The sequence below is a fragment of the Strigops habroptila genome, chromosome 15, assembly GCF_004027225.2.
Source record: "Strigops habroptila isolate Jane chromosome 15, bStrHab1.2.pri, whole genome shotgun sequence".
NCBI lineage: Eukaryota > Metazoa > Chordata > Aves > Psittaciformes > Psittacidae > Strigops > Strigops habroptila.
Window position 1 is genome coordinate 3,438,445 of NC_044291.2, and position 27,004 is coordinate 3,465,448.

The 27,004-nt window shown below is 42.2% G+C and overlaps 1 protein-coding gene across 9 annotated transcripts in view; it reads right to left on the minus strand.

Annotated features, from left to right (window-relative positions):
- Positions 1-274: 274 nt before the first annotated feature.
- MAPKAP1 (MAPK associated protein 1) overlaps positions 275-27,004 on the minus strand; it is a 100,032-nt gene continuing 73,302 nt past the window's right edge. For all 9 annotated transcript variants that reach the window (XR_003994518.1, XM_030507374.1, XM_030507370.1 and 6 more), the window contains 4 exons: positions 19,355-19,495; positions 14,447-14,584; positions 4,002-4,099; positions 275-1,964 (listed from right to left, as the gene is read on the minus strand). Coding sequence is in view for 8 of the 9 variants with exons in the window: in XM_030507374.1 (XP_030363234.1) it covers positions 1,839-1,964; positions 4,002-4,099; positions 14,447-14,584; positions 19,355-19,495 (503 nt within the window). In the remaining variant the exon portion in view is untranslated. The remainder of the gene's footprint in view (positions 1,965-4,001; positions 4,100-14,446; positions 14,585-19,354; positions 19,496-27,004) is intronic.

Consider the following 27,004-nt stretch of genomic DNA (forward strand, 5'->3'; position numbering starts at 1 on the left):
CGTGGAAGGTGATTTATGAGAAGGTATAGATGCACCTAGTCCGGGCAAGTGACTATGAGGCCACAAATATTACCACAGTTTAGACAGCGGAGGGTTTTTTATTAGGTGAATCTTTGGGCTTTACTGAAAGCAAAACACTGCACATAGTGAATACCTACTTATAATAAATAAACATAATTAGGTGGCAACAGCATTACAGCCATGGGAAGAAGTTGGAGACTTGGGTAGTTTCAGTTTAGGTCAGTTAAAAAGAATTGAAACTGGGTGGCAAAAGAACATTCACATAACAACTTTAATGTTAAATAGTTCACAAAGTTGGTTAAAGGAGTCCATTTACATTGGCATTAGTTGAAGGGTCTTTCCCCATTGCATCTGTGCTGCATTTGCACATATAAATATAAAAAAATTTAATATCACACTATAAAATATTGTTTCTCTTGTTCTGCAGGTATCATGGAAGACTGTACAGTGAAGACTGGCCTCTGTGGTGCGGGCAGGGCTCCCCTCGGGGGCAGCACCGACACCGGCGCCGGGAGGGATAAACCTTTAAAAACCAAGAACTTGAACGCAACAGGTAAGTGACAAACAGCCCTCTCAGCCTCAGTGTTAATTCCTAAAGCACACGTTAAGGCTCAGCAAGTTTTCTCCATACAAAAGCAGGGTGAGAGGCTGTAAGAGGCTGAGCTGGGCGGCAGGAAGGAGCCTGCTCTGCCCCGGACCCGCAGCACTGCAGCCAGCCCAGGCTTGTTCTTGATACTAAATCCACAGGAGCTGTGCAGAGAGCTCCAGCTTCAGTGACTTGGAGAGATTTAAGGAAAGACACCTCTGGTGAACTGAACCAAAAATGCAGGTCTGGTTCCCAGCAATCCCTTTCATGTGTTCCCTGATGTACTAAGGATGGACAAGGCCAGAACAGTTACAAATCCCAGTACAAAGCAGGTCTTAATTTTTATTATTAAAGAATTATACTAAGAAAAGGTGAAGGCATTTCTCAGTCCTCAGGTGCAAGAGGTCTCAGCGAGGAAGGGCAGATCCCAGTGCACTCCAATGGGCAAGAGGATGCTCCTGCTTCGACCATGAAGATGCTGCCTTGGGTTTCAAAACACGGTGCTGACCACAGGCAGTGACCTCTGATAACACGTATGCAGCGCTGAAAAGCACAGTTAAATAAAAGCATTTCTGAACAAAACAAACCACGACAGACTCGACTGTCTCAACGTTTCTTCACAAATGGGCTCCCCTGCAATGGCTGCTGTTCCCTGGCTCACGGTTGCCTCCTGCACTTCAGCAACAGAAGTGGAACCATCTGGGACTACAGCCTCCCCCCAAAAGAACTGTGCATCATATGGACCTTGAAAAAGATTACATCTGTTTATTAATAGTAAAAATGGATACATTTGTCCTACATTTTGTTTTTAGAAATTTGATCATGTCACAAGCAATACCTGTGTGTACGTGGGTGTATTACAGATGTATATAATTTATTTTAACCAGGCTGTGAAATAATATGTAATCACATCTCTTCTTGTGATTGTACATAATACAGTAATTAAATGATGCCAGTCTACGTCATTCTCTTATTTCTAATCAAAGGAACCTGAAGCGTAACAGTCTTCTCTCCGGCTGATATGGCTCTTTATTTTTGTCACAGGGAAGACTTCCCATCACCACCGAGGGATAATCTTCCAGCCGTGAGACACGGGATAATGCAGGTTTCTCCCCGCTGCTCCTGCCCGTTGGCAGCAGGAGCTCCGCAGTCCTGGCTCCCACCTGTCTCGGGTGGTGGGGAGCATCTCCTCCTCCCAACGCGGCAGTCAGGCTCTCCTCGAGGCTAAGTGTCACTGCTGTCCCGACTTCTTCTCCTTCTGGAAGCTAAAGCTTGTTCTCCTGCTCAGTTTTCTTTGTTTCTGAGCAAAATAATCTGCTCTGGCTGTGCTTGCTCGCGACTCTAGTATATAGTTAACCTGCAAGACACGAAACGGTGTTTAATTTCGTTGGTGCTTCAGTAGGCAGCAACCCTCATGCCACCAACTGCACGAGGCTCTCGTGAAACTGGTCCCAGTGGGTTGGCAACAAAACCACGGCAGAGACGGCTCCTGGAGAGCCCCACTCAGCACAGGGCCACTTCCAGCTCTCCCTCTGCAGCCCTTGGCTTGGCACAGGAGCATCCCTCTCCCCTCATCCCACCCTTGTCACCAAATCTCTGGGTTAACAAAGCAGGCCATGAAGACTCACAGTGCTGGTCTAATATAGTAATGGGCTTCAATAAAAGACTTTATCAGCTTCAATAAAAATAATTCTTTCATTATGATGTTTGCATACTCAGCTAATCTCATAGTTTCCCTGTGTTTTGGCACATTTTACTTGATGAAAGCATTTTTAAATGATATTTAACAAGCCTGCTATTCCCTAAATTTATTATCTCCAGTGCTTTGTGATAATCACATAGATAATTTTAATGGAAGGTTAATGCAAGAATCAAAAAGATAAAAATGCCCTTTGGTCTGCCATTAGCTGGTTAATATGCTGTGGCTTAAAACTTGCACAATTTTATGCACTGCAGAGTGTTTCGCTTTCACTGCATATTACAGCTTAAGGCATAAAAATATAGTGAATTTTCATGGTCAATAAAGCCTCAGTCTTTCTCACTTGATCATGTAAAAAGCCTAATTTGAAAAGTCTGATTTCTCCACGTCTTCTAATGCTGATGGAATCGAAAACAAACTGGTAACTTATGCATGAAACCAGAAAATGTTCTACAGAAACAATCTGCAACTTCAGAAAAAAAGTACTGTTCAAAAATATTTCTCTTGAATATTCATGTTATTCAAAGGAAACCTTTTTTAGCCTTCTTTTATGACCACTTTCAGATGTGTCAAGGTGTTCTGGGTTACATCAGCCCATTTAAGATAAAGTAGGAACAAAAGAATTGGCCCAACAGTTCAAAAAGTAGAAACCCTCCCAAATACATTCACTATGTTATTAATAAAAATTATTGTATTGTATGTCAGTTATTTAGCAATCTTCTAAACTCCACACAGAAATGAAAGCAAGATAACAGATGGTTTGCCAAAGTTACTGCTTTTTAGATTTTGAATTGCTACAAAATATTAGCTCATTAGAATTAAACTTAATCTTCCAAGACTGTTGGAAAAATTTGTTTCAGAAAGCGAGCCAGTGTGTGTATGGACAGAGCCATGATAAAAGCAAACAATTCTGATAAACTATCATGGTGAGAAAAATAACCTTTTTGCTTTCCATCTGTGTTTGGAAAAGATGCATGAAAGGCAGGAAAGCAGCACTGTCCTGGCCGTGCCACTGCCTCTGCTTGGGCCAGCGCTGGAGCTGCCAACCCAGCATCAACCCATGGCCTTGAACATCAGTGTTGCTGGAGCCCTCCTGAGCTCTAACTCCGGCTCCAAGCGATCCCGTGGTGCCAGGACCTTTGCTCAGCCTCCTGTGCTGCTGCTGAGCTCCACACCAGCTCCCTACAGACCAGGCTGGCTGCTCCTGCATCTCCCTGTGGTCCCAGTTTGGTGCTTACATGAGCTGGGTGCTCTGCCCAGGTCTCTGTGGCTGGGTGCTGTGCTGGCAGCCACACAGCAGCACCGTGGTGCTGTGCAGGATAGAGGTCCTGGGGCAGCACACCGCCACGACACGGGGCTTGCAGACCATCTCCTGTGTCTGGGGGTGGAAACGATGCGGACACAATAAAATTAGGTAGTTTCCTGTAAAATGCCACAGAAAACCGGTGTCTCTCTTAACTAGGAACAAGTATAAAAGGAAATATTTATATACAAGTAGGCAGTCTGCTGTGTGGCTGTTTGAATAATGAATAAAACAATAGACACCAAGGAACTAGCCTGCTAAGTTAAATACACCTTAGTGGTCCTCAGGCACTACTACACTGTTCATGTATTCCAGAGCCTCTCGAACACTTTCATGTCTAACAAGTGGTGAAACACCCAGGATTTTGGGTCACGTTAAAATTTAATACTCACCTTCAGTACAATTTCATTGACAGTAGCAGCATCTGATTCAAAGTAAAGGTGTTTGTAGTCATGATTGCTTAGATATGTAAGTTTAAATATTGCATGACCTGCAAAGATAAGAAAAAAAACTGTTCAGAATATTCCTGTAAAGTTTCAGCAGAGCCTGTGTGCCTGACAGAAGAAAAACACAGATGGTGATCTTAGCATACCATCAGCACAACAGAAGGAAGTAATGAAACGCTGACAGGCTTCTCATGTCATTTCAATTTAAGGCAAGTGGTGGCTTACAGGCGCAGCTGAACTCTATTCAATAAAGTTCCTTTTCCCATCACATCCCCACTGCAGGAAATGCAAAAATCTATCAAATGGCTAGTTAGCTCCTGTTCAGCCCAAGACCATATTTCAGTTAAACTACCACATTAGGACTACTTTATGTAACTATTCACTGTATAATCATCTCATGCACAAGAGAAGTGTTATATTTAAAATAAAAGGCCAATTAACCCCAGAATCACCACTCCAACAACCTCTCCCCTAAACATCACCCAAACCTACCCACTTGCTTACAGCGAAGGGAAACATTGCCACTGGGAAATACAAAAGGATCCAGCAATGATGCTACGAAACATGCTCAGAACCAGGATTCTCACTTCCTACAAGCAGGACAATCAAAATTAAAGTGTAACTGCGATTTCTATCCATGTAGAACTTCGCTGGCAGGTTTTGCTGCTAATCCAAATGGAGGCTCCAAGGGACTGAATGGACATGAAGCACTGATGGCCTGGCCAGCCTCTGTGGATGCATTTGGAGAACAGCTCAGGAGCTCCTACCCTTCAGAAGTACTGCAGGCAGGACAGTAGGATGGCTTTAACAGCAAGGTCTCCATGCAGAACATATACAAAGGCAAAACATCCTTCACTTGTATGGACGTTCATGGCTTCAAAATTAAAATTCAGCATATTCTATACTTTTCCATCAGTTTTCTCATGATGTATTCAGTTCTAAAGTCAAAGTTAGTAATCTGTAAAGTAACAGTCACACTACTGTAAATTTGGGGCTTTCCTGGAGGAAAGCTAATTTGAAATCTTATTTACATTATCTAATTCTCCAGATTTCCGAAAACTGACTGATATACGCTCAGATCGGTGGCCAGAAAATTTGAGACCCAAGTATTTTATTGTGGCATGTTAATTAACATGTTCATCTGGAATATAAATTCTATATTGAAAAATTGGCTAATAATAATAATAAAAACCTCCTTTAAATCATTTGACAAATGATGCCTCAGCGGTACTAAAAATGCGGGAATTCCTAGCCCGAGCTCATCAGTATGCTAATGCATGCAGACCCGGCTCCAGTCCGGACTGAATTCAGCATCTTTATGATTCCAAAAGTGCCTGTGCACCATTCCTGGTGACAGGACACAGCACCATGCCCCATCACCTACCACAGTTTTCCTTGGACATTTAATATCATGCAGTTCCAGAAACTGATAACTAAATATGACAATTCATATGGCACAAAATGTGATCTGGAGGATTCCAATAAGATTCTTTGTTTTGGATCTTGGAAGATCATGGGGTAGCTTCTGGCGTGGATCAAGACTCCCTTCACCTGGTTTAGATTCTTCATGCCATGTTTTCTTCCACCTAAGAAGCCTGCTCTCCCCATGCTGATCCTGCCTTGCCGGCTGCTCCGGAGGCTGCTGTCCCTACCCGGCTCAGCTGGTGGGAAAGGTTGGGGGGCTCTGAAAGTGCCAGAAGCTGAGCCCCTTGCTTCCAGCAGAACAGCCTCACACCTCATGGCTCCTGTCTCCAGGCTGCACCGTGATGCCAACAGGACACAAAACCTCTCAATGTGTTCATCTCCTACATGGTGGAGAGCAGGCTGGGTGAGCGCAGGGAGCAGCAAGGGTCAGCGTGCTGCTGGCATGCTCCTCTCAGCTCTGCTGCCCCACCATGTATCACCCCACAGAGGCAGGGCACAGACCACAGACCAAAGTACTAATGATCACAGCCTCCATCATGCCTGATAAGGAAATCCTCCCCAGAACCCCATTTTAGTTTTAAGTTGACAATTTACTCCTCCTTTCTGGCAAAAGCTTACAGCTGATAGGAGCAAAACACATTTATTTCAGGCATTTATTTTAGGATTGCGAAGAGTCAGCTCTTTCAATGACAATTAGAGACACAGATGCAAATAAGAATCCTGATGTGCCACGTAGCAGGAGGCAGAGCTTGCCCTGTTCCCTTGTGCCACACTAGCACCATGCACCCTTCTGCATAGCCAAGGGCAGCGTGTGTGCTCCCAGTCCCATCAGTGCGGAGGCTGTGCTGGTCCCAGCCTCTCTGGCCAAGCGCTGGCTGAGCTGTGGACCTGTGCTCCATCCTACCTGGTCCTATGCCCTGACAGGTGACAGATTTAGTGGCAAGAAGCTAAGAAGACTTTTCTTCAGAAAGCCCCATTACAGCATTATGTTTATGTGCTCCAAGTCCACATTATACTGTTTACAGCATGAAATATTAGTTCATTGAAATCATAACTGGCACTTTGCTCTGCTACTATTCTAGCCAGATGGAATTTATGAATTGTGAGATTGATTTCCATTTCCAAGAGTGCTTAAATATGTTATGTACCTCTTTCCAATAGAGCACCACCCTTGACAATTCAGAGATCAATAGGAACTCCAATGGTTTTATATTTCCATGTAAGAGTATCTGGTAACAGCAGCAGCTCAAGCAGCTTCTACCGCACGTTGACGGTAGAATGAAAACAAATGCAGATATTGCAGGAACAGCTTCATTACCATGACTCCTGCACGAACAATGGTTTGGTGTCCTTTAGCTTGCAGGTCTAAAACACAAATGTTCAACTCCAGCAAATGTCAGTGCTGTCTGTCACTGCCCTGCACTGAGACCACGCAGAAGTGTATTTAATGTCAGCCACTGCGGCGGATGGCAAGGGAGAACTGAACAGGAGGAAACCTCAATAGTTTGCAATCAGAATTAACCAGCTGTACAATGGAAAATGCACGTTATTCCCAACTAGGCTTATCTGTTAAAGGCATTCATGGAAAGCAAATGAAATGACAGAAACTTGCCTGTTATCACAGGCTTTTGTCACGATGTAGGCACAACCCACAAGGTGAACTCAGCAGACTCGAGCAGGTTTGGTGCCGCTGCCCTATGCCAGGGCTGCAGCCCATGCTGGGGTTAACCCCACTGCAACGGCAGGAAAACGACATCTGACCAGAGGTGCCCTCTGGCCTCAGCTCTGAATGCTGATAAATCTTTTCCAACCCTGGAACACTAATAGGTTCCTGTGTGGTTACACCTGGAGAAAAGCCTACAGCAGACTCAGGCAGAAGGGCAGGATGCTAATTCACTGGTAACTCACTGAGGAGAGCTCATTTACTCTTTCAGCATGATGTCTTAAATTCAATTGTTTGGCATATCTCCTAATTTTTAATACTACTGCCAAAAAAGCGAAAGAAGAGGCCAGTTAACGGCATAACCAATAGTCCTTCCCAACGCAGCAGCACAGCCCCATGCAAACCTGCTGCTCGTGTTTCTCCTCTCCACCTTTCCCAGCTTTGGTGAAACTGTGTTTGTGCAACCTCCACCCTGTGCTTCATCCCCCCAGCTTCTCAGGGTTTCTGTGTTTCCATGCGGGAGGTAAGAAATACTGCCGAATTACAGCTTCCAAAATTACTGACTAAACGTGCTTACACAGTCACTGGTAAATCTTGTGCTAATTTCTGCAAGTTACAGCCTTGGGAAAATACACAAAAACCTCTGCAGTCCACCATCCTTCACTTGATACAGGTGAAAAAATGGTTCACTTTCCAATCCAAGTAATAAAACTCTTTGTCAGAGTCTAAAACATACACTTTTTGCCTGGAAAACATTGGAAGGATGTGAATTCACACGAGATGAGATTTTTTAACCATATCTGCCAAGACAAGAAATAGTTTTTCTTTTTCCCCTCTCATCCCCCAATTCAGCCTGTCTCAATCCCCTCACTTTTGCCAATGCAAAAAAAAAAACCCCCACAACCCAGTATGCACTGAATGAAATCACTAATTAGATGGAGGATGAAAAGAATATTCATGAATCGGACAAAACAGAAAACAAACACTGGGAAATGCAAATTTATGTTAATTTTTCAATATACCTTGATGATTGCTTTGTCATTACAGGGCCATAAGGCAGAAGTCAACAATTAAGAGTTATTAGTGGAATAAATAGCTAGAGAAAGACCTCTCTGAAGAACAAAACACTTACGAGCATCATCTGACATCACAGAAATCATGACTACAACAGGACCAAACCTTGAAATCTCTTCTCACAGACTCAAAAGATTACAAAGAACCAGAAATCTACTAGTAAAAAGGCAAAGAATGATGAAAACAAAATACACACGAGCAATGTTTCTGCACAAAGGCAAACGTACTTAAAACACTGCATGAAATGGGGTAATCTCTGCTCACCAACCGCTGTTATGTTTAATCTAAAAGCTTTGGGGAGGGCTTTTGTTGTTTGAAATCCACACGTGATACCTCAAAAACGATGCCACGACCCTGGAGCACGGCCTGAAGGTCCTACAAAAATGCAAGCATTGCATCACCATCAAAACATCCATCCTGACAACCTCTAATAACAAGAAAACTTAGAAGTTTTCTTCTAAGGGGATGTCACGAGTTGCAGCACAGCCACAGCTGGATTGTCAGGGATACAGCACTAAGCTCGAGGTGGGACACAGACTGAATGCTGTCTTGAGTGTAAAAGTGGGGTTAAACCCGTTTTAGAGGTGATGTTTCCTTCCGAGGTAGTGGTGGCAGTCAAGGTTATGGATGAAATCCTGACCCCAGCAATACCAGTGGAGCCACTGATGAGTTCACACTGCACACCATGTACCTGTGATTTCCTTCAAACCAAGGCAAGTAGGAACAGATGATATGAATGTTAAGGGAAAAAAAACAATAGTTGCAGTCCTGCTGGCTTGGCCCATTCCCTCAGGGAGCAGCATATTTCATGAGCACTTTTCCTACAACTCAGGGCTTTATATTCTACTGTAAGCTTATTATAAAACATTGCTATTAGTGGATGTCTTGTTTCCAGATGTCCTGAAAGCAGAGTTGCAATTAAAGTGCTGCACACATCCACTTTTACGCCAAATCGTGGTAACTGTTCACACATCTGGATTTTTTTTCCCCAAAGCCTTTTGTTTCTTCTTCAAATTATTATCAAAGGCAGAACACTAATAAAGATTTTTGCAAGAATGGCAAAAATTGAGGTGGAACTTGGGGTTGTCCAAAACCTCTTCACCAGCAACCTTGTTTGGGAAAAAAGATGATAAATAAATCAAAACGCACTAAGCAGTGTTTCCACATGGCAATCGCCTCCTTCATTGCGTCTGCACCTCATCAATCACGCCATTGTCTGCTTGAAAGGCGAGCCTTGTAAATGTCATATCCACTCAAGCCCAAGGAGAAGCGAATCAAAATGCAGCAAGGAGTTTTAATTGGATAGTGTAATTAAACTAAAAAACCCCAGCAGAATAGCTTTGACAGGATAGATGAAGACCCCTTTTAATAGGGCTACAAAACATATTTGTTAAAAGGATGAGGCAATGCACGCTCCTGATTGTGCTCCAGAGTACTTTTATGAAAAGGCTGTTCATAGGGATGGATTTAATCAGCTGCAGCCCCGTCTGCAGGGCAGCAGCAGGGAGGCTCTCGTAGCAGAGCCGCCACCCCACCACTGCCGGCTCCCTCGCTGCCAGGCCCTTTCTGCAGTGAGCATATCCCATGAACCATTCCCGCACGGCTGCTGGTGAGGTCTCCAACAGCCTTTTGCCAGGCCCTGGGCTGCCCCGGCACAACCCTGAGCCTGCCACAGACAATGGGAAATGAGCAAACCCAGCACCATCTGCGCCTCCGCTGCCGCCCCTCGGGGGCATCCACTGCTCCGCAAAGCACACGGGCTCCTTTCTTCCTGTTACACACTTGGAGATTCCTTTCACTCCAAGCCTGAAGTTTGGGAACATTTTCTCTGCTGAACCTCTTTTTGTAGCTTTTGATCAGAATCTGTGACGAGTCTCTTACCAAGTACGAATTTTCCTCTATGATTTCATACCCCGCATTATTCACAGCAGGAGCACCTACCCAACAACATTTTGTGCACCATTTGCAGAGCACACAGATAATTGTTGCCTCCCTGCTCTAGCTCCACTGCAGGGCTCTGAGCAAACATGCAACATCTCTATTTAAGCTCCCCAAGCAGCAGGAATCCATGCCTTCCCAATGCTTCCTGCATGTTTTTAGTCTTTTCACAACCCAATAACGAATTCATTAAATTAGTATTACCCAACGTGCATAATCTGGAGGAACTGGATACTGAATTAAAACATCAAATACCTTTAGCTTTAAATGAAAACTACATAAAAGCATTTCAGGCATCACTTTGGCTATCACTTACAGCCAGTATGAATACTGCTAGAAAAGCTATTTTCGTGCAGATGTGGAATTCAATGGGAAAGACTGACTCGTGTAGCAACATCAATCAAAACGTCGGCTCCGCTGGCAGCTCTCGACAGTAAGGCAGGTTCAAAGGTCACAGGATAAAGAAAAAGCCAAGCTCTGGTTCAGCTCTAATATCTCCTTGCTAGAAGTCTTGCAAAGGTACCTACCCCCCTTCTGTACTAGGCGGCTTTCATTAATCTTCTTGCCATCTTTTTTAACTAGTCATGCAGAACCGCTCGATAGCGAGACATATAATGGGGAGGCCCTGTGCCTATTACCGGGTTAACACTCTGTTAAGCCCCAGTGCAACAATGGAATAAGAATTTAAAGGAAATCTTAAGCTGCGGGGTGCAAAACAGGCAATTAAATTACAAACTGAAGTTACCAATGTACTCCGTGACCTACAGAACACCTTTGTTTAGCCTACTTTAATATTAAGGATATTTTGACCTAGCAACTGAGATGTATCTGCTTTATTAGAACAACAAAAAAAGCAGAAAAAGGATCACAGAGGACATTTCTCCAGTGTTTCAAGTAAATGACCAAATAAATCTGATCTCTGCAGCTATTGTAAAATACAAGCGAATGGAAGAAGCCCATGTATTTGGGTGACTGTGAGTCTGCCCAGCTGGTTAGCCTCAGTGCCACAGAAAGGCCTGCCCTGAGGAGTGCTAACCCCTCCAGGCACCAGCACTGGCTCAGTGGGCCCATGGTGCAGACGCCAAGGCAGCCAGTAGTCCCAGCTCAAGAAAGGGATGGCCATGACACATCCATCACAACCACGCTTGGTCCACAGTGCAGGCAGTGACACTGAAGTTTCTCCCTTGTCCAAGTAATGTAAGAGACATTAACAGAATCAGATTTCCTTTAAATTACACTATTGCAAAGGGACATAATTGTATTAAACGTACTATGTTGCTTCCTTAAGACTTTATATTATGTACACTTAATTGAGATACAAAGCTCTTTTCAGCTATAAAAATGACAACTACTTTATTAAGGCTTAAATCTTATTTCTCAATGATAGGATGCTTCCTTTCAAGATTCAAAACATTCAGAATCTCTCGTGATAATCAGACCGAACCTGATTTAAACAAGCCGTTTATACACGATGTGGTCAGGTTCTAATGGCATTTGATCGAGCCAGCAGGGCCATTACCTCTTCCCTCTGTCTAAATTCAGGGAGTCTGATTTAATTTACAAATAAAGATTCAAATGATGATCCAGGGCTACTACAAGGGCAAACAAGAATCATCCACCATCCCTGCCTACCATACCCATCCTAGTGGCAAATGAGATGCCACAGCTTTCCATTTTCATTTTCCGTTCTCATTGGATGCAGCTCTAAGTTCTGTGAACTCACAGCACAGGAAAGCTTCAGCCCTGTCCAGAATGACTCGGAGTCTGTCCATAAACATTCACAACACGTCATCTTGGAAGTTGTTGAGTCCTTTAACACTCACACAAGTGCCACTAAAGCTTCGCTGCATGAACCCGTCTGTTCAGAGAAAACTAACAGAAAATAAGAGGCTCTTCGCTACATTGATACACAATTTCTGGTTTTCCATTTCTGCAGAAAAGTACCAGCAAAACCTCTGAAATCTCTTTAATTTGCAGAAAGTAAGAGCTAATTGAACATTAAACTGTGTTAATTACCATGTTCAGAGGAACAATAGTTGCAGAAACCTCCAGCTATACTGACCACAAGCACCAACCTCCAATCCGAGCACCCCTTGCCCTTACTGAACTGTAAGGTCATGTTTGGAGGCTCCTGCAAACCCTTCAACCTCTCTTTGGAATTACAAGAAGTCAGTGTAGCAAAGCAGCACTCAGCTTTATTATAACCCCAGCTGCCAATGTCTAGGGGAGGCAGGCAGCTTAATAAAACATCCTTGGTGTTCTCACCCGGTATAACTGTACAAGCACTGCTACATGTGCAGAACGCTTCTGAAAGACGAGATGGAGCATGTTTGTGTTACAAGAGATAAAAACGTGAAAACAAAATATATTGCAGAACTCGAAGACCTTATCTTTATCCAGCCTCTCTTTCTTTGCAATAGTTCATTCAAGGAAGATCTGGGAATAATTTTTGATGTAAACTCTGCTACAAACATATATCACCATGCTGATAAAAATCACAGACAAAACTTGTGAAATACAGTGAGTTTCATTTCTTTATGCTACTAAAATAACCTTTTTCCATTTAAAATTCAAGAGATACTGATCTGCTCTTAAGAGTTCCTCAAAATGTACCATTCTGAGATGTCACACTGAAAGTCTCTTCGACTGGCCAAAAATAATGACTTCTGGAACATCTTTAGTGAATCAGGAAGAGGTCAGCAGATTTCAGAAGGAATTATTTTCTCCTTTGGAAATATGCCGAACACTTCTTTAATAGGAAAAGTTTATGATGGCCACAAAAATGAGTAAATAAAACCCCTCAGTACTGTAAAGGTTGCCTTTGTTGTAACCTGTCAGCATCGTCTCCAAAATGACCACAACTCTTCATCCAATGGTCTCCACATGATGGTACTGCCCTTTCACAACTGGACTCTATTTGGGGGTTGGAATTCTGTCCCTTATTTCTCCTGCAGCAGCAGGTGCTGCCCCTGGGGCAGGAGAGCTCCATCCCTGCAGGATGCAGTTCTGGAACAGCCTGAGGGTCTCAGACTGTCGTGTTAACAGAAGTGTGAGCTAGAAACTGTGGGTTTCAAGGCTGGCTTTTCAGATAGAGTCCCATTTTGCGGGTACAGTTTTACCACCAGAAACCCAGAGGTGTTAATATATTTACAAGTACAAAAGTGCACCTTGAACTATAAAGGGAACTGTTACACAGTTTGGACTGCCTGGTCACTAGGGAAGTCTTTCATTGGGATCGTGCCTTCCCAAGGACCATGAAATCTTGCTGGAGAGACAGAAAAGGAAGACAATGACCGGACTAAGAACATGAAAGTAGGAAGGGGTAATGAAGGGGAGAAGGATATAGTTCAATAATTGCTGATAAAATCTGTGGCAGCCATAAATTTACTCTTCAAAGAGAATTCAACAGATCATTACCTCTGTAAATATGTATCACATAATTCTTTCTCTCTGTCATCTTGCAGATAAGTACTTAATACTTAGCATCCCTGCCCTGCAAAAGCACAAGTGTAATAAAATCCATCTGAGCTTTTGAACTGCAGTTACTTTTTGACAGTAGATTGTTACACTTTGGCACCCCCAAGAGACATTGCTCAGCTCCCCCAGGGCCTATCTTGTGCTTTTTTAAACAAATTTTATAGATACCGACTCATTACTCCGCTGATAAAACAAGCACAAGCACTTGGCTTTTGAAGTCACACTCTAAACACAGCAAACTCTGACCTCTTGTTGATGATTGGGATGTCCAGCCTGTCCTCCAGCCAGCTCAGCTATTGCTGCTGGCCAAGCACTGAACTCTTAGAATGGTACATTGCAATTCTGGTGACCTACAGCCACTGATGAAGCAAATTTTAGACTGTGCTGATACTTACGGTATGTCTGAGATCCTCAGCTGCACCTAAAAAATTGTTCAAAACTGGTCTGGATGTTCAGAAATCTAAAATATTGCAATTATGTGGAAGCATATATTTGACTACCACACTATGGGGCTAGAGACCAGCTAGGCAAAGCCAGTGTTTCCTTGGTATGACACTGTTAGCAGCTACTGACAGTGGGCAAGAAACACCCCTAATGATGCCATTAGCTGTAAGCACCATTAAAAGGACACTCATAAAATGTGTATTTGTTTATGTTGTGTACTCTGTAACAGAATTGAGTCAGATTAAAAACATCCTATAATGAATAAAATACACCTATAGAAGGAAAAGGGCATGGTAGCAATAATTCTTTGGACATCCAGCACATACGGGGAGGGAGAGAAGACAGAACATAAATAAAAAGGACTACTCACTTGGGCTTTTTTCTTCCGCAAGGTCACAGGCACAGAGGAGTTCAGAATCGATTGAAATGGGTTTCTGCTTAATCCAAAACTTAGTGCTGGCCTTCTGATTAGTAACAGGGTCTATCTCTACCTTGTCTCCAGAAATACCTAAGATGAGAAAGAATAGAGAGCCACAACAGTGATCTGTTTAAGTGATTTCATATTGGCCGTTTGACACACTTTATAAATCTTAAATGGGATGAAAGTATATTGCCCTTTTGGGCTTCTTGAAAGCACAGGAGCTTTTGAAACCAAAAGCAAATGGTTATCAAACTGCATTAATAATTTGCATTTTATTCTCCTGCATAAGCATACCAACAAGAAAGAAATATCACAGAAAAAATCCTTTTCAACATATACAGAGCTCTTCTGGAAGCAGTGGCTACATGAGCTGCAAGATTTATAAAAAGATACTGCTAGTTTTCCAGTCACCACTATTATATGTAATAGACACTATCACACACGTCCCTGTTCCATCTCCTACACAGCACATACACTACATCGCCTACATCAGAGGACAACACCCATTTGCAGCCTTACAGAGACGCTCTTTGTGCTACCCAGATAGTCCTAAACAAAGACATCCAGTCCCAGAGATCCTGTGGTTCTTACACTGCTGGCATTTTAAAGCCAGCTCTAATTAGGCTGCTCTGGAAGCAAGCTGAGGATCTGTGTAGCTCCTGGCACGGGCACTGGGCCCAGCTTCCCAACACGGGCTTCCCCAGATGGCTGGTGCTTCGCTAGTGCTGCGCGCAGGCTGACCTGGATACTGCAGATCCTGCCACAGACCTTCTGTGAGCCAGAGCAGAAAATGCCTCTACCATCCCTCCACACGTTACTCCCAATGCTGTGCGAGAACAGCCTTTCCAGCAGGATGGGGCCAGGGCTGGCTGAGGGCTAACAGCATGCTGGAATCGTCCCGGGACACTCACTGTAATTTATGGTGGTCTTTCTCACAGTATTGCCCAGCAAAAGCCCTGCTACGCCACGCTGATGAACAGAAGCTCATTGTTCAGTAGCTGTTGACACGACTGAACAAACTTCCCAGTGTGCTTTTTACATCAGGATGTGTGGAGCCTTAAAAAATAGTTACATTTCTTCAGTCATGAGTTATAGGTGAAGCTCATGAGAAAGTGAAAAAAGGAAGCTGGAAAAAAAAAAGGTATTTAAATATCATTTAACTCCTGCATCTCTGGGAAAACAGCAAAGAGAACCTTTTGGCTCTTGAGGGTTTTGGCTACGATGCTTTTGTATTACACTTGGCTCGTCTGAAGCCCAGGAAAACCTAAAGGAGCTGATGTCACACTTTTAAGAGGTGTGACAAAATCAAAGTTAAGGTGTCACACACGTAATGACTCTCCCAAACCCTCCAAAATTAACTCAATATTTCTTAAAGTCTGTTCATAGCTGCAGAACTTGCAAACCACGTTGGTTTGCATTTTATGCAGCTCTAAAATCACAGCACACAGGCAGCAAGAAGCAGACTCCTACAGCGGGCTTCCTGCTGCAGTCCTTGCCACTCAAACACGCTCACCTTCATTTTAACCCCAGCTGGGATGATGGGTTATAGGAACATCACCAGCCCCCATCCCCCTTTATTAATCCAAGAATGTGCTTTGTCATTAAACATACGTCACATCAGAGTGATCACATTTCAATTAAGCATTGTATCAAGAGTCCAATTAAGGACTGCTAGAACTAGGTAATTTGAGCGGGCTGATGCTGTATCTGGAGCCCATTTTGTTTTGTAATTTAATTTTGGACAGATTATTTAATACTGGCCTTGTTATTTCACTGTAATAGTTAATTATTCAAAATGGCATTTTCTGTAGTTTAAAGAAAATAGGCGAAGTTGAACGTCCAAGTTCTTATTTTCTCACTGAAAAAAGCAAGGCAAGTTCTAAAAATAAAGGTGCAAATTCTTTGTGTGTGAGGGTTGATCCCCATCCCTTCCTCTAAAAGCATCACCCCTGAAAAAAGCCTTAAAAATGTCTCACTGTATGGTCCCGTAACTTCAGAATTCACAGTCAGTCAATACTGTTAATGCACCTTGTTAATTTGATAGGATTTGTCAGGTAACTCCACTGGAAAATTATATAAAACTGTTCCAGATGAACAGATGATAGTGACATGAATTAAAGTGATAGAACAATAGTGGAATATAAACCAGAAATGACACCCAAAGTGGCTGTTGATTTATTGCCATCCTGAGTTTGGTTCTGGGCTTCCATGTATATTAGTGCTACAAATCTGGGTCCATTTAGCAGAGAGATGCTCATACATACATCACCAGCTCCTGCTCCAAGCCAAGGTCACTCCCCATTGCATCAATCTTTTCAGCAGAGGCTACTTCACCAAGCATGGATTTTGTAACCATCTCAGATGTAACAGACTTCCTCCTCTTTCATCTTTTTTTTATCATGTAAAATACACTTTAACTTCTATTATTTTTATCTGCAAATTGTCGCTGTATACTTCATCCATTATTTCTGTATCTTGACATCACTGGCTTAAGCTCACACACATCCAGAGAGCACATTGACAAAGAATGTTGTCTTTTTTGTGTTATTGTTCTCACAATCTGTATGTGTTGAAACCTAAAATCAAAACAGTATTATGTATGTGGCTTCTGCAGTCTCTGTATCGTGGCACAAATTAGTCATACACAAAAAGCAAATAAAAATGCTCCTTCCACTATTTTTTTAATTCATTCATTTTATCAAATGAAATATTGTCGATGTATTAGTCCAGTAACACTGTTCTATTCTTGCTTCCTTTGTTGGGGTCTGCAACTGCCCCCCCTTTTCTGTTATACTTGCCAGCAGTCATTTTCTGAGACAATATGCTTCTTTTAGTTTTGCTAATGCGATACACAAGTGTGTTTTATGCCTTCACAACGTGATAGAACCTTTGTAAAAATGTTGAGACTGCTACTCTATGTGCATTACACTGTAATATGAGCTAAAACATAAAACCCCAGACCTTAAACTGCTACAGCTAAAGCTTTCCACCGTAATAAAACCATCAGTCAAAAGGTGGTCATTCCTCCCGTGGTCGTTTATGTATAGCTTTTTACTATAGAAGAACTATGTACAGTGTACAGAAGATGGAGCTTACTCCTATTTTAGGTAAACCTTGCCTCAAATTCACTGATCGGGCCTCAAAATAGCTAAAATATTTCAAAAAAGTACCAGTTTGCAAACAGTAAGTCACAAACACAGCTCACAGTATTGCTGCCTTTGTGCAACAGAAATAAAACCCAACACAGAACCTACTCAAGTTCAACGACATGCGTGTGTCTAACAATGTCAGAGCAAACTACAGGGAGTGGAGATGAGCTACGTTGAGTTTTTCTCCACCAATTCTGGGTTCTGTCACATGTAAACATCCTTCTGCATGAAGCCTGGGACATTGGGACTCACCCCCAAAACCACAAAGATATTTCAGATTGTATGGAGCAGAAGATGAACACATTAACACTCAGCAGCCCTAATGCAAATAGCACCTCAGTGCTTATTTTACTAGCACTGCTGTTTTAATAGGTTTAAAAATTTCAGGAGAAACCCCAGTACCATACACTTTTTTTGACTATATTCAGAGGTTTGGATTCTGTACATTTATTTGCCCAAACCTGGAATATCCCACTGGGGTCTTCTTTGATTTTACAAAATAATGAGATTATAAAAATCATGCTGTCAGTGTACTGTCATCAAAAATACACAAGCTCACAGATTATTATAAAAGGGAAATTTTATGGTCCTTACACTACTGGACAGGGTCAGCTCCTTCCCTGCTGCACAAGTTAAGCCATTTGTTTCATTTAACAGCTATTCTCCCTTAACCATTTATCTTTAGTGATCTGTCATGACCTTTTCAAGCTCTCATTTCTGACACTTTCCAGATACAGTGAGTCAAACTTCACTGGAAGCAAACGATCACACCCAGAGAGTTTGCTCAAAAGCAGAAAACATGCCCAGCGCTGTCCTGCTTCAGCACCAGCATATAAATCCTCCCTTGACAAGACAGTTCAAAATAAACCAAGAAAGCCTCTTCTGTAAAAATCTTAGACATACACTTTTACACGTGCTTAAGGATGGAAGAATGAAGAGACTGCATCGACAACAATACAGGAACTCGTACCCTTTAAATTTAACAATTCCACTGAATTCTACAGAATAAATGTATTTTGTAAACATTATGGCACTTAATATTTTACTGCTGAATCATTTCTTTATGGAAGGTATTTGCAGGAATGTCACAGGTCACCTACCAATGCATCATTAATCAAATTTTCACAATTTAAACACAAAGATAAAAAGCCATTCAATCATTTTAAAACAGTAATGGGGCTTTTATAATTCAAGATTCTGTCATCCCTTGGCCTTTGGGTTTTCAAAAGCATTCAGAAAGCTAATAAGGACAATATAAAACCTTTAGAGAATGCTAGTTTTATTTTGTGGCACCTCAAATTTCCACTTGGTCGTTAAAATCTCTGTCTCGGAAAAGGAAAAACCAAATCATTCCTAATTTTGCATAGCCTCATTTAAAAATAACAAAACAGTTGGCAAGAAGCTTTCCATTAGGAAGCCTAGATTAAAAAAACAGAGATGAGGTCATTAAATAATGGCCTTCTTTCAGAAGAAACATGTGCTGCCTGATTGTGGATAATAAAAATACTGAAGTATTTTCAACTGAAAGCAGTTTTTTTTTAACTGCTGAGATGCTAGCAGCACTTTTGAGTAATGTGCTCTACGATAAAATGGACCAACATGATAATGACTGCTTTAAAAACATCTGAGATGGACAGACAGCTATTAGAGATGGCCAAAGGTTTGAACTGTTCCATTTTCCTAAGCGTTATAGTATGGATTGATTTACCTAACTGAACATCAGTGGTGAATCGAAGCCTATGGATCATGCTGACTTTGAAGGACTTGTAATGGTGGCTACTGAGCATGTCCTGAACTGTAGCTATATCGATCTGAGGGTCCTCCTCCGAGACCTCTTCTCCTCTTGAACCTGCAAAACAAGCCAACAATAATGACCAAGAGGTTTAAAATACAGCATAAGATTCAGCTGGTGCGTTCATATGGCTGCGATGTCTGCAGCTGCAGATGGCTTTATAAGAAAGAACACAATGCTCAAGTCCATGTCTGGGAGGAGGAAATTCTTACCCTCCACCCAAAGACAAAATCACCAATTCCTTAATGGTATGAGAATACACATTTGCACCCCATACGAAGAGCAGTGCAGTATCCCAGTGGTAGATTCTTCAGTGGCACAAGACACCCCTGCACCGCAGGTATCCCCAAGGCCAACCCGGTGGGATCCCCACCAGGATGCCCATAGCCTGTCACCCCAGGAAGGAGCCACCCTCCACATATGCACTAGCACAGGTCTCCCATGTTTCAGCAGCCCCCCATGTGGGATGTGACTCTGGTAACACCTTGGGCACTCTGATCTCAGCCTGGTGGTAACGAAGCCGTGCTTTATTTACCGATTAGTATTCTCATTACTACTGCAGGTACCGGCTTTATAAAAGGTAACATCTCATTAAGCCAAAATGCCAATTACTGAAAAAATATAACACACTTTAAAGATTTTTTACATTTTATGATGTTGGATTAACACCAATTTAAACATTACTATAATGCGATATATAATTTTGCACAGAGTAATTTCTATGCCAGCTGCTAATAAAGCATCTCAGCTCTAAATGATCATTCAGATGCTGTTAGATAAAGTGGTATAAATATGTTTGAAAACTGATTTAGCTTCTTACAGAAGATACTGAAGAATGACACGTTTTGTTTAATATCCCAGCTAATGTAGTCCTAAAAGCTGAATCAACCGCCAGTTCAGAGTACTAAATTTGCTGCAGGAGATTAATGAAAACTTTATATTTTGCTGAAATTTTAATAATGGGAAGATGAGATGATGGAATTTTAGTAGAGGTCTTAAAGATCCAGCAAAGCAGGCTAAGAACTTGTCAGATTTTTTTGTATTAATTTTGTTCTTGCACAGTTGGAGCAGTCTCAACACTTAACGCTTCCCGCACTGACCTTTCCCTCTGGGGATGTACATTCCCATCCTCACATCAGCTTGCAGGGAAGCTGCAGTGGGATTCCATGTTTGGGCCCAATGACAAGGGGATGGTTTGCCAGGAAAGGCCATGGCTCACAGGGGTGGAAAACCCTGGCACTTGTTTCAGACACATACTGTTGATGCAGGAGCAGGTGCCCCTTGAACAGGGTAATTCAGAGTTGCAGAAGTACATGCTGTTTGCTTCAGCAAGGGAAATCATCGTGGTGGTGGCATTAAGCAAGACAAATGTAGGCAAGAAGGAAGAAAAACCCGACCTGAGCATGGGGTGTTTTTCCTGCTGGGTGTAAGCGTTCCGTTTTCTATCTGTTAATTTAGTAACTATCGTAACTGCTTATGATAAATATCTTTCATGGCTGTATCAAAGTAAGTTAGCATTTGCTGTTAAATGAGTCAAAGTACATGTTGGCAGCACAAAGGAGGAGATTCCCATTCCCCAAGCATTAGTCACATCAGTTTTCCAGCCTGCCCACAGAAGAGTGGGTGAGGGTGATGCCCACTCCTCACCACGCACACCGCAGCCTCCCGACACAAAACCAGGACCTTCATTAGGGGAAGGGGACAGCAAAGGGTTAAGCTACAAATTGGGCTGTGCCATTCGACTTGAAAGAACTCCAAAAATCAAATGAAACAGCCTACATGTGAATTTATGCAGAGCCATCTTAACATTGCAACCACTCTATGCTCCAGAATGACAAGATAAATTGTAATGGCTCCTTCAGAGACATTACAATGTATTTTGTCAAAGACCCCTGTGTTAATGTCTCTATACTATGGATTATCATAATGTATCATGTCAAACCCTCACGCTGCAGTACTTCAAAGATACACTGAGATATGTCAAACTTTTTGGTGCACTTAAAAGCATCTTGAAACACTGTGGCACGGCAATGCCAGGAAGGAAAGCAGGAGGATGGCAATGACACTGCTGCTCTGCAATCGAGAGCGAACTGGGACCCGCTTCCACTGCTAGAAACAGCTCCCAATGCACGGCTGTGTTGCAGCAGTGGGTGACAGGACCCTCACCTTGGTGCAATGGGCAGTGTTCCACACAGCAGGGTTCCAAGGACAGTGTTACACGTGAAGGAGCGTTAGCACCAACAGACAAAATGAACCCGTGGCTATAAGAAATTCAGAAGTAACACAAAGAATGGCAGCATCTTAACCTCGCTCCTGTACCTCCTGCGAAATGTTCTTAAAGCACTCCACAAGATCCAGACTGCCTGGATGCTCCGCAGGTACCGCTGCCCTTGTGCTCCCTGCCTGGCCTCGCACCACCCTCCCTTACCATCCACACCAAGTACTGTCAGAGCAGGGGCACTGTGTGCCAGCTTTACATGGCTGTTATGAACCTGAGTCTGCCGAAAGATTTCACATACCCAAATTAAAAGTATTACAAAGAAAATTAGCAGCCTGACAGATCACATCCAGGGGGAAAAAATGTCGCTGCAACTAAAATTGTGAGGACCTTTGTCAGTGTCTCAACAGCAGGAGCATCGACTGCTGCAGCCAGAGCAGCTGAACAGTGGGATTTTGCTCTGGAAGCCTTTCAGATCCTCTGTGTATCCGTAACCTCTGCCGACATTGCTTTATGGAGCTTTGTGAATGGATTCAGGTTTACAGAATTTCTACAGTTGCTGCTCTTGGGAGAGCAGCCAGGAACTCCACCATCAAAACAGATCATCTGTCTAAAGATGGCAAGACATGCGGACCCCTGAGGGTGCATTGGATAATAGCAGTAATATCAGTAACAACAGAGAGAAATGCCCTGCAGGGAAAAACCTGACTGCAGAACTTGGCATATTGCTCTTACCCTGCAGCTCAGCGAGGATGTCTGTGAGACTGCTGGTGCTCAGCAGCCGAGGGAAGAGCCATCTCCACCAGCTGATTGGGGGAAAAAGCATAAAAATATTTTCCACATGCAAGCAGCTGTGAATAAACCTGTCAAATATTTACAGGCCTGTCAGGGTATTTGTAATGGAGATCACAGTGTGGCTTTTGAATGTAAAAGCTTCTGCTTGGGAAGACAATCAAGTAAAGTGGATGCTCCAGGTCTATTATTTAGCCCAAGAGCCGACCCAGCAATAGGGCTCTGCTGGCAGAGACTGCTCCGCCCTGGGAGGAACAGATTCCTATTCTAGAAACAAACTCTGTCACGTAATGACATGGAGCTTCAGTTTGCAGTGACCTCTCTATTCTTTTTATAGTCTACTTAATTGATTTACTTTGTGAAAGAAAAAGGGAAAAAAGCTGGAGTCAGGTGTGGGATAAACAAGGCACATGATGAGAACCCGCATGAAGTGCAAAGCACAGCTACAAGGGAGGCATTTCTCTTAGCCCAGGATAATTTCCCTTAGCCCAGTACAGGGGGTTAATTACTGGAGCAGTAGGGTAGAAAAAAATCAATGAATGGAGCAGGAAAAGAATGGCTGAGAGGAAGCCCATGCTTCTGCACCACCACTCCCAAGCCAGGGACAGAGCTACATGTGGCACACCTAAACAGGGAGCCTCGGGACTTTCCAGCATCCTGACACTGCCACATGTGGTGCCAATCCTTCCACCCTACCTTTGGAATGCCTGCGTGGGAGCAGAATGAGGTTGGTGCTTGCAGCGACACAGGGCTCAGGCTGGCAGCACTGGAGCTGCCTTCAGCCACAGAGCCCCCAGCTCACCGCACCGGCAGCCACGGCTTCACACACACTGTACTGCTGACAATGTTCTCACAGTTTCTAAATCCCTAAAACTAAAGTCACTGTGTGAGAACTTCTGGTGCTGGCTGGAGGGAGATCCCATATAGAACTGTATGCATTCCATGCAGCTACATGTCTTTTTTCTTTATCCAGCTGATTCTTATCAACTCCCCTGTCACAATCCTCACCGGAGGAAGGACTTCCCACCCAGTCGGACTGCTCTCCATCCCTGCTCAGATTGCTTGTGCAGCAAAAGCATACAAAACATTAAACCCTGGCCTCCTACTTTATAAAAAACAAACAATTAAACAAAAACCAGCTACCACAACCCAAAAACAAAACAGAAAAAAACACAGAGTGGTGTTTTCTGCCCAGAGAAGCTGAATAAAAAGCAAAAATGGTATCAAGAGCTACATATACTCTTTAAGATAGCCACTGTGGTGAAGCACTACAGTGTTTTAGAAGCCACAGTCATGGCACTAATTTGCAGTCTCCAGATTTGATGGTCACCCAGAAAACCAACATATTTCCCAGTCTGGAAACAACAGCTGAAGATCTTTTCTTTTTTTAAACCAGGTTCAGTATAGAGTACTTTTTCTCAAGTACTTGAACTACTGTGAAATACAGTTATATTTGTATCTCAGTCCAATCTCCTCATAGAAAATCCTGATTTTCGAACGAGACAAACAGAAATGAAACAACAGGCACCAGAAGCACAAGTCTGAAAATAAGTTAGAAGCTAAACCAAGGAGCCTTATCCAAAAGGGTCTCCTGTCAGCACTGGAGGACATATAAAAATGACACATTAGTAATATTGGAATATTGAAATGCCGTACGTAGCCTATTCAAGAGCAAGTGAACCTGTATATCCTCGATAAAACAACAAAATATAAAGTTAACTGCATTGCAAAAATGTCCCTTATTACTTTAATGTAGTAGTATATAGCTTAATGAAAGTTCTTAATTGTAATACAATTAATTACATACACAGAGTCCCCAATTACATTTTCCAATAAGACACTGGCGTTGGTACAGGTCTAAAGGCACTAAACCAATTTTAATATATTAAGACCAATTTCCCTTGAATACTAATTACTATCTAATGATAAAATGAGAAAGAAGAACTTTCCAGAAGTAAGATGGTAAGAATAAAACTAAATTAGCCATGAACAGTTTGCTACTACACATAAAAGCATTTCACATTACGAAGTGCAGGCTTTTAGTCTAAAGATAAATCTTCATGCAAGTTAAAAAGTTCTGCATACTGGAAACAGTTTATTAGTTTGAATGCTATTAGTAAAAGTTGGCTAGATAAGGGATTTCTCCATATGTATTTCTTAATAATGGAAAGTTTTCTGTTTCATTTAATACCCTGAAATATAAACTTTCTATTTGCCCAAAGGAAACTGGCAACTATTTTAGTAGCAGATGTTTGGCATCACGCATATATATACATTTATAAATGAATATGAGACTACAAAGAGTACATTTACAAATAATAGCTGTTATAACAGAGCTTTTCCTGACTGGCATATCTCAGCTAGAAGTATTTCAAATAAAAACAAAATGCACAAAATGAGTATTTCATTTTGATGTTAGGATTTTCAAGCTTTATTTTATTAACAGTGCACAACTGTCAATATTTCTATTCTAATGCCATGCCAAAAGATAGCTCCTTAAGCACTGCAAAATCCAATTTCTTATTGTGTATTGGGGGAACCAGGCTATGTACAGCACATGAATTATGACTGATCTTATATACTGTATTGTCCTTGAGCATCTATATGTGTAGAGAGTTAACTGCATGGGTGTCTCACATATATCCCTAAGCAGGGACAATGGAAGATTGCTCGAATTTCACCCATATTTTGGGAAAGAAACTATAAACAGAAGATTTCTCCTGCATTCCTTATTTGAGTTCGGTATCAATTCAGAGAACAGTAACAGCGCAGCAGAAAACAGACAGAATTCATGTAAGCATTTATTATTTTGCCCAGATTACTGTCAGCCTTGAACAAACTAAAACAGTGACTTGCTCTTGAACTCTACAGAGTCAAAGTGCTTGTTTTGCCTTCGCATTTCCATGTTCCAGGCACTGGCTGACAAACACGAGACCTGTGAACAGGACAAAAAGCCACCACCTACCAGTGTGATGCCATTGCCTTTCAGGGAAGGGGAAAAGTGTTCCCTTCGCATTATGACTGACAATGATTTTGAGGCAAGGCCTTTGAGGCTCTGTTGGAGCTTTTGCTACTGATGCAGAGTAGACCAAATGCCTCCTACTAAAACACTTCAAAACTTACAACAGATTTACTACTAAAGTAACAGCGCAACCTGAGGCTAGCCACTCATCATGAGAGCTAAGAGCATAAGTAGATATAGTTACAAGCCACAGATGATACAAATACGTTAAAAATGCAGTATATACACTTCTAATTGAAGTGCCTGGATAAAAAAAAATTGCTTTTTTTTAAAATCAAAATGTGTAAAACATATGAAAGTATGACCTGTGTGCATCTTACTATGGATTAAAAATCAATACAAAAACAATAGGTGGCATGCAGGCGTTAGGGAATTCTGGCTTGCGGAACACTGCAATTTGATTAGTGAGGTTAAAATTGCTCCATTTCCTCATGCACAGCACCCCTGCCACCTTCTGCCTCATTCTCTCCTACAGTTTCTTAGAACCATTTTATGAAGAAATGAATCAGGAGCATCAGAAATATTTTGGGAGCAAGTCCCACTCTATGGAGAATGGCAGCCAAAACTGTGAGTGCTTAATCCAAGCTCCAGCACTGATGTCCCGCTGGAATGCTTGTAGCAGCTGCGTTTCACCTCTGCTAGTCCTTAAATGGGAGTAGAGTCTACAGCTCGCCATTGGAATTAGGAGGTATTTTGGGGATGCTTTGCTGTCATTCTAGGATAAAATATGAAATGCTATAGCCAAAAAGCATAAATGGAACGGTCTAATCTTTGTAAAGAAAGGAAAAACTCTTCTACTACTTCAAAACAGGCTTTTACTATGCCTGCTTGCAGCAAACACTTGGAGCATGATCCTGGCTGAGAGCATGAGCACTACTGGTTTCCTCGTTAGTACAATCAACATTTTTACAGCTGAATTAAAATGGAATAAAAACTCCCAACCCCACAACTGAGAGCATGACTGTTGGAAAGAATGAAGGACAGACCAAAATGCTACAGAGGACAAACACAAATCAAAGTTAAAGGTTTGGGTTTTTAAAGTTTCATACAGTTCCTTGTAAAGAAATAAAACAGGAAATAATATTAGGACCATTAAAACAGTAATAGAATAAAAATATTTGAGCATAGCTGGGGAGAAGATTATTTGCCTCGCACTTAAAAAATCATCAAACTGCTCTAGTTATATCTGCATGGTTAATTTCTTTAAATTCTATTAGAAAATGAAAAAATCAGTGCCTCTAACAGCCATATCACCATGGCAAAATACACTGCAGAATGGTCACTTTATTCACTGAGCAATGCCTGCAACAGAAAGTGTTTCATATTTCCAGTGTTTTTCGGGTTGGTCATAACTTTACAGAGCAGAGTTTAATAGAGAATGATTAATCATGAAGTGATAAACAAGATGCAGACTATTTACCAGAAGGCATGAAATCCATCATTTCCCTCTGGAATATTGTTTTGGCACAACTGAGAAGTGCCTCAAGAAAGAGAGTCTCGTCAAAACTTACTTGCCCAGACAGTACAGCTTGTA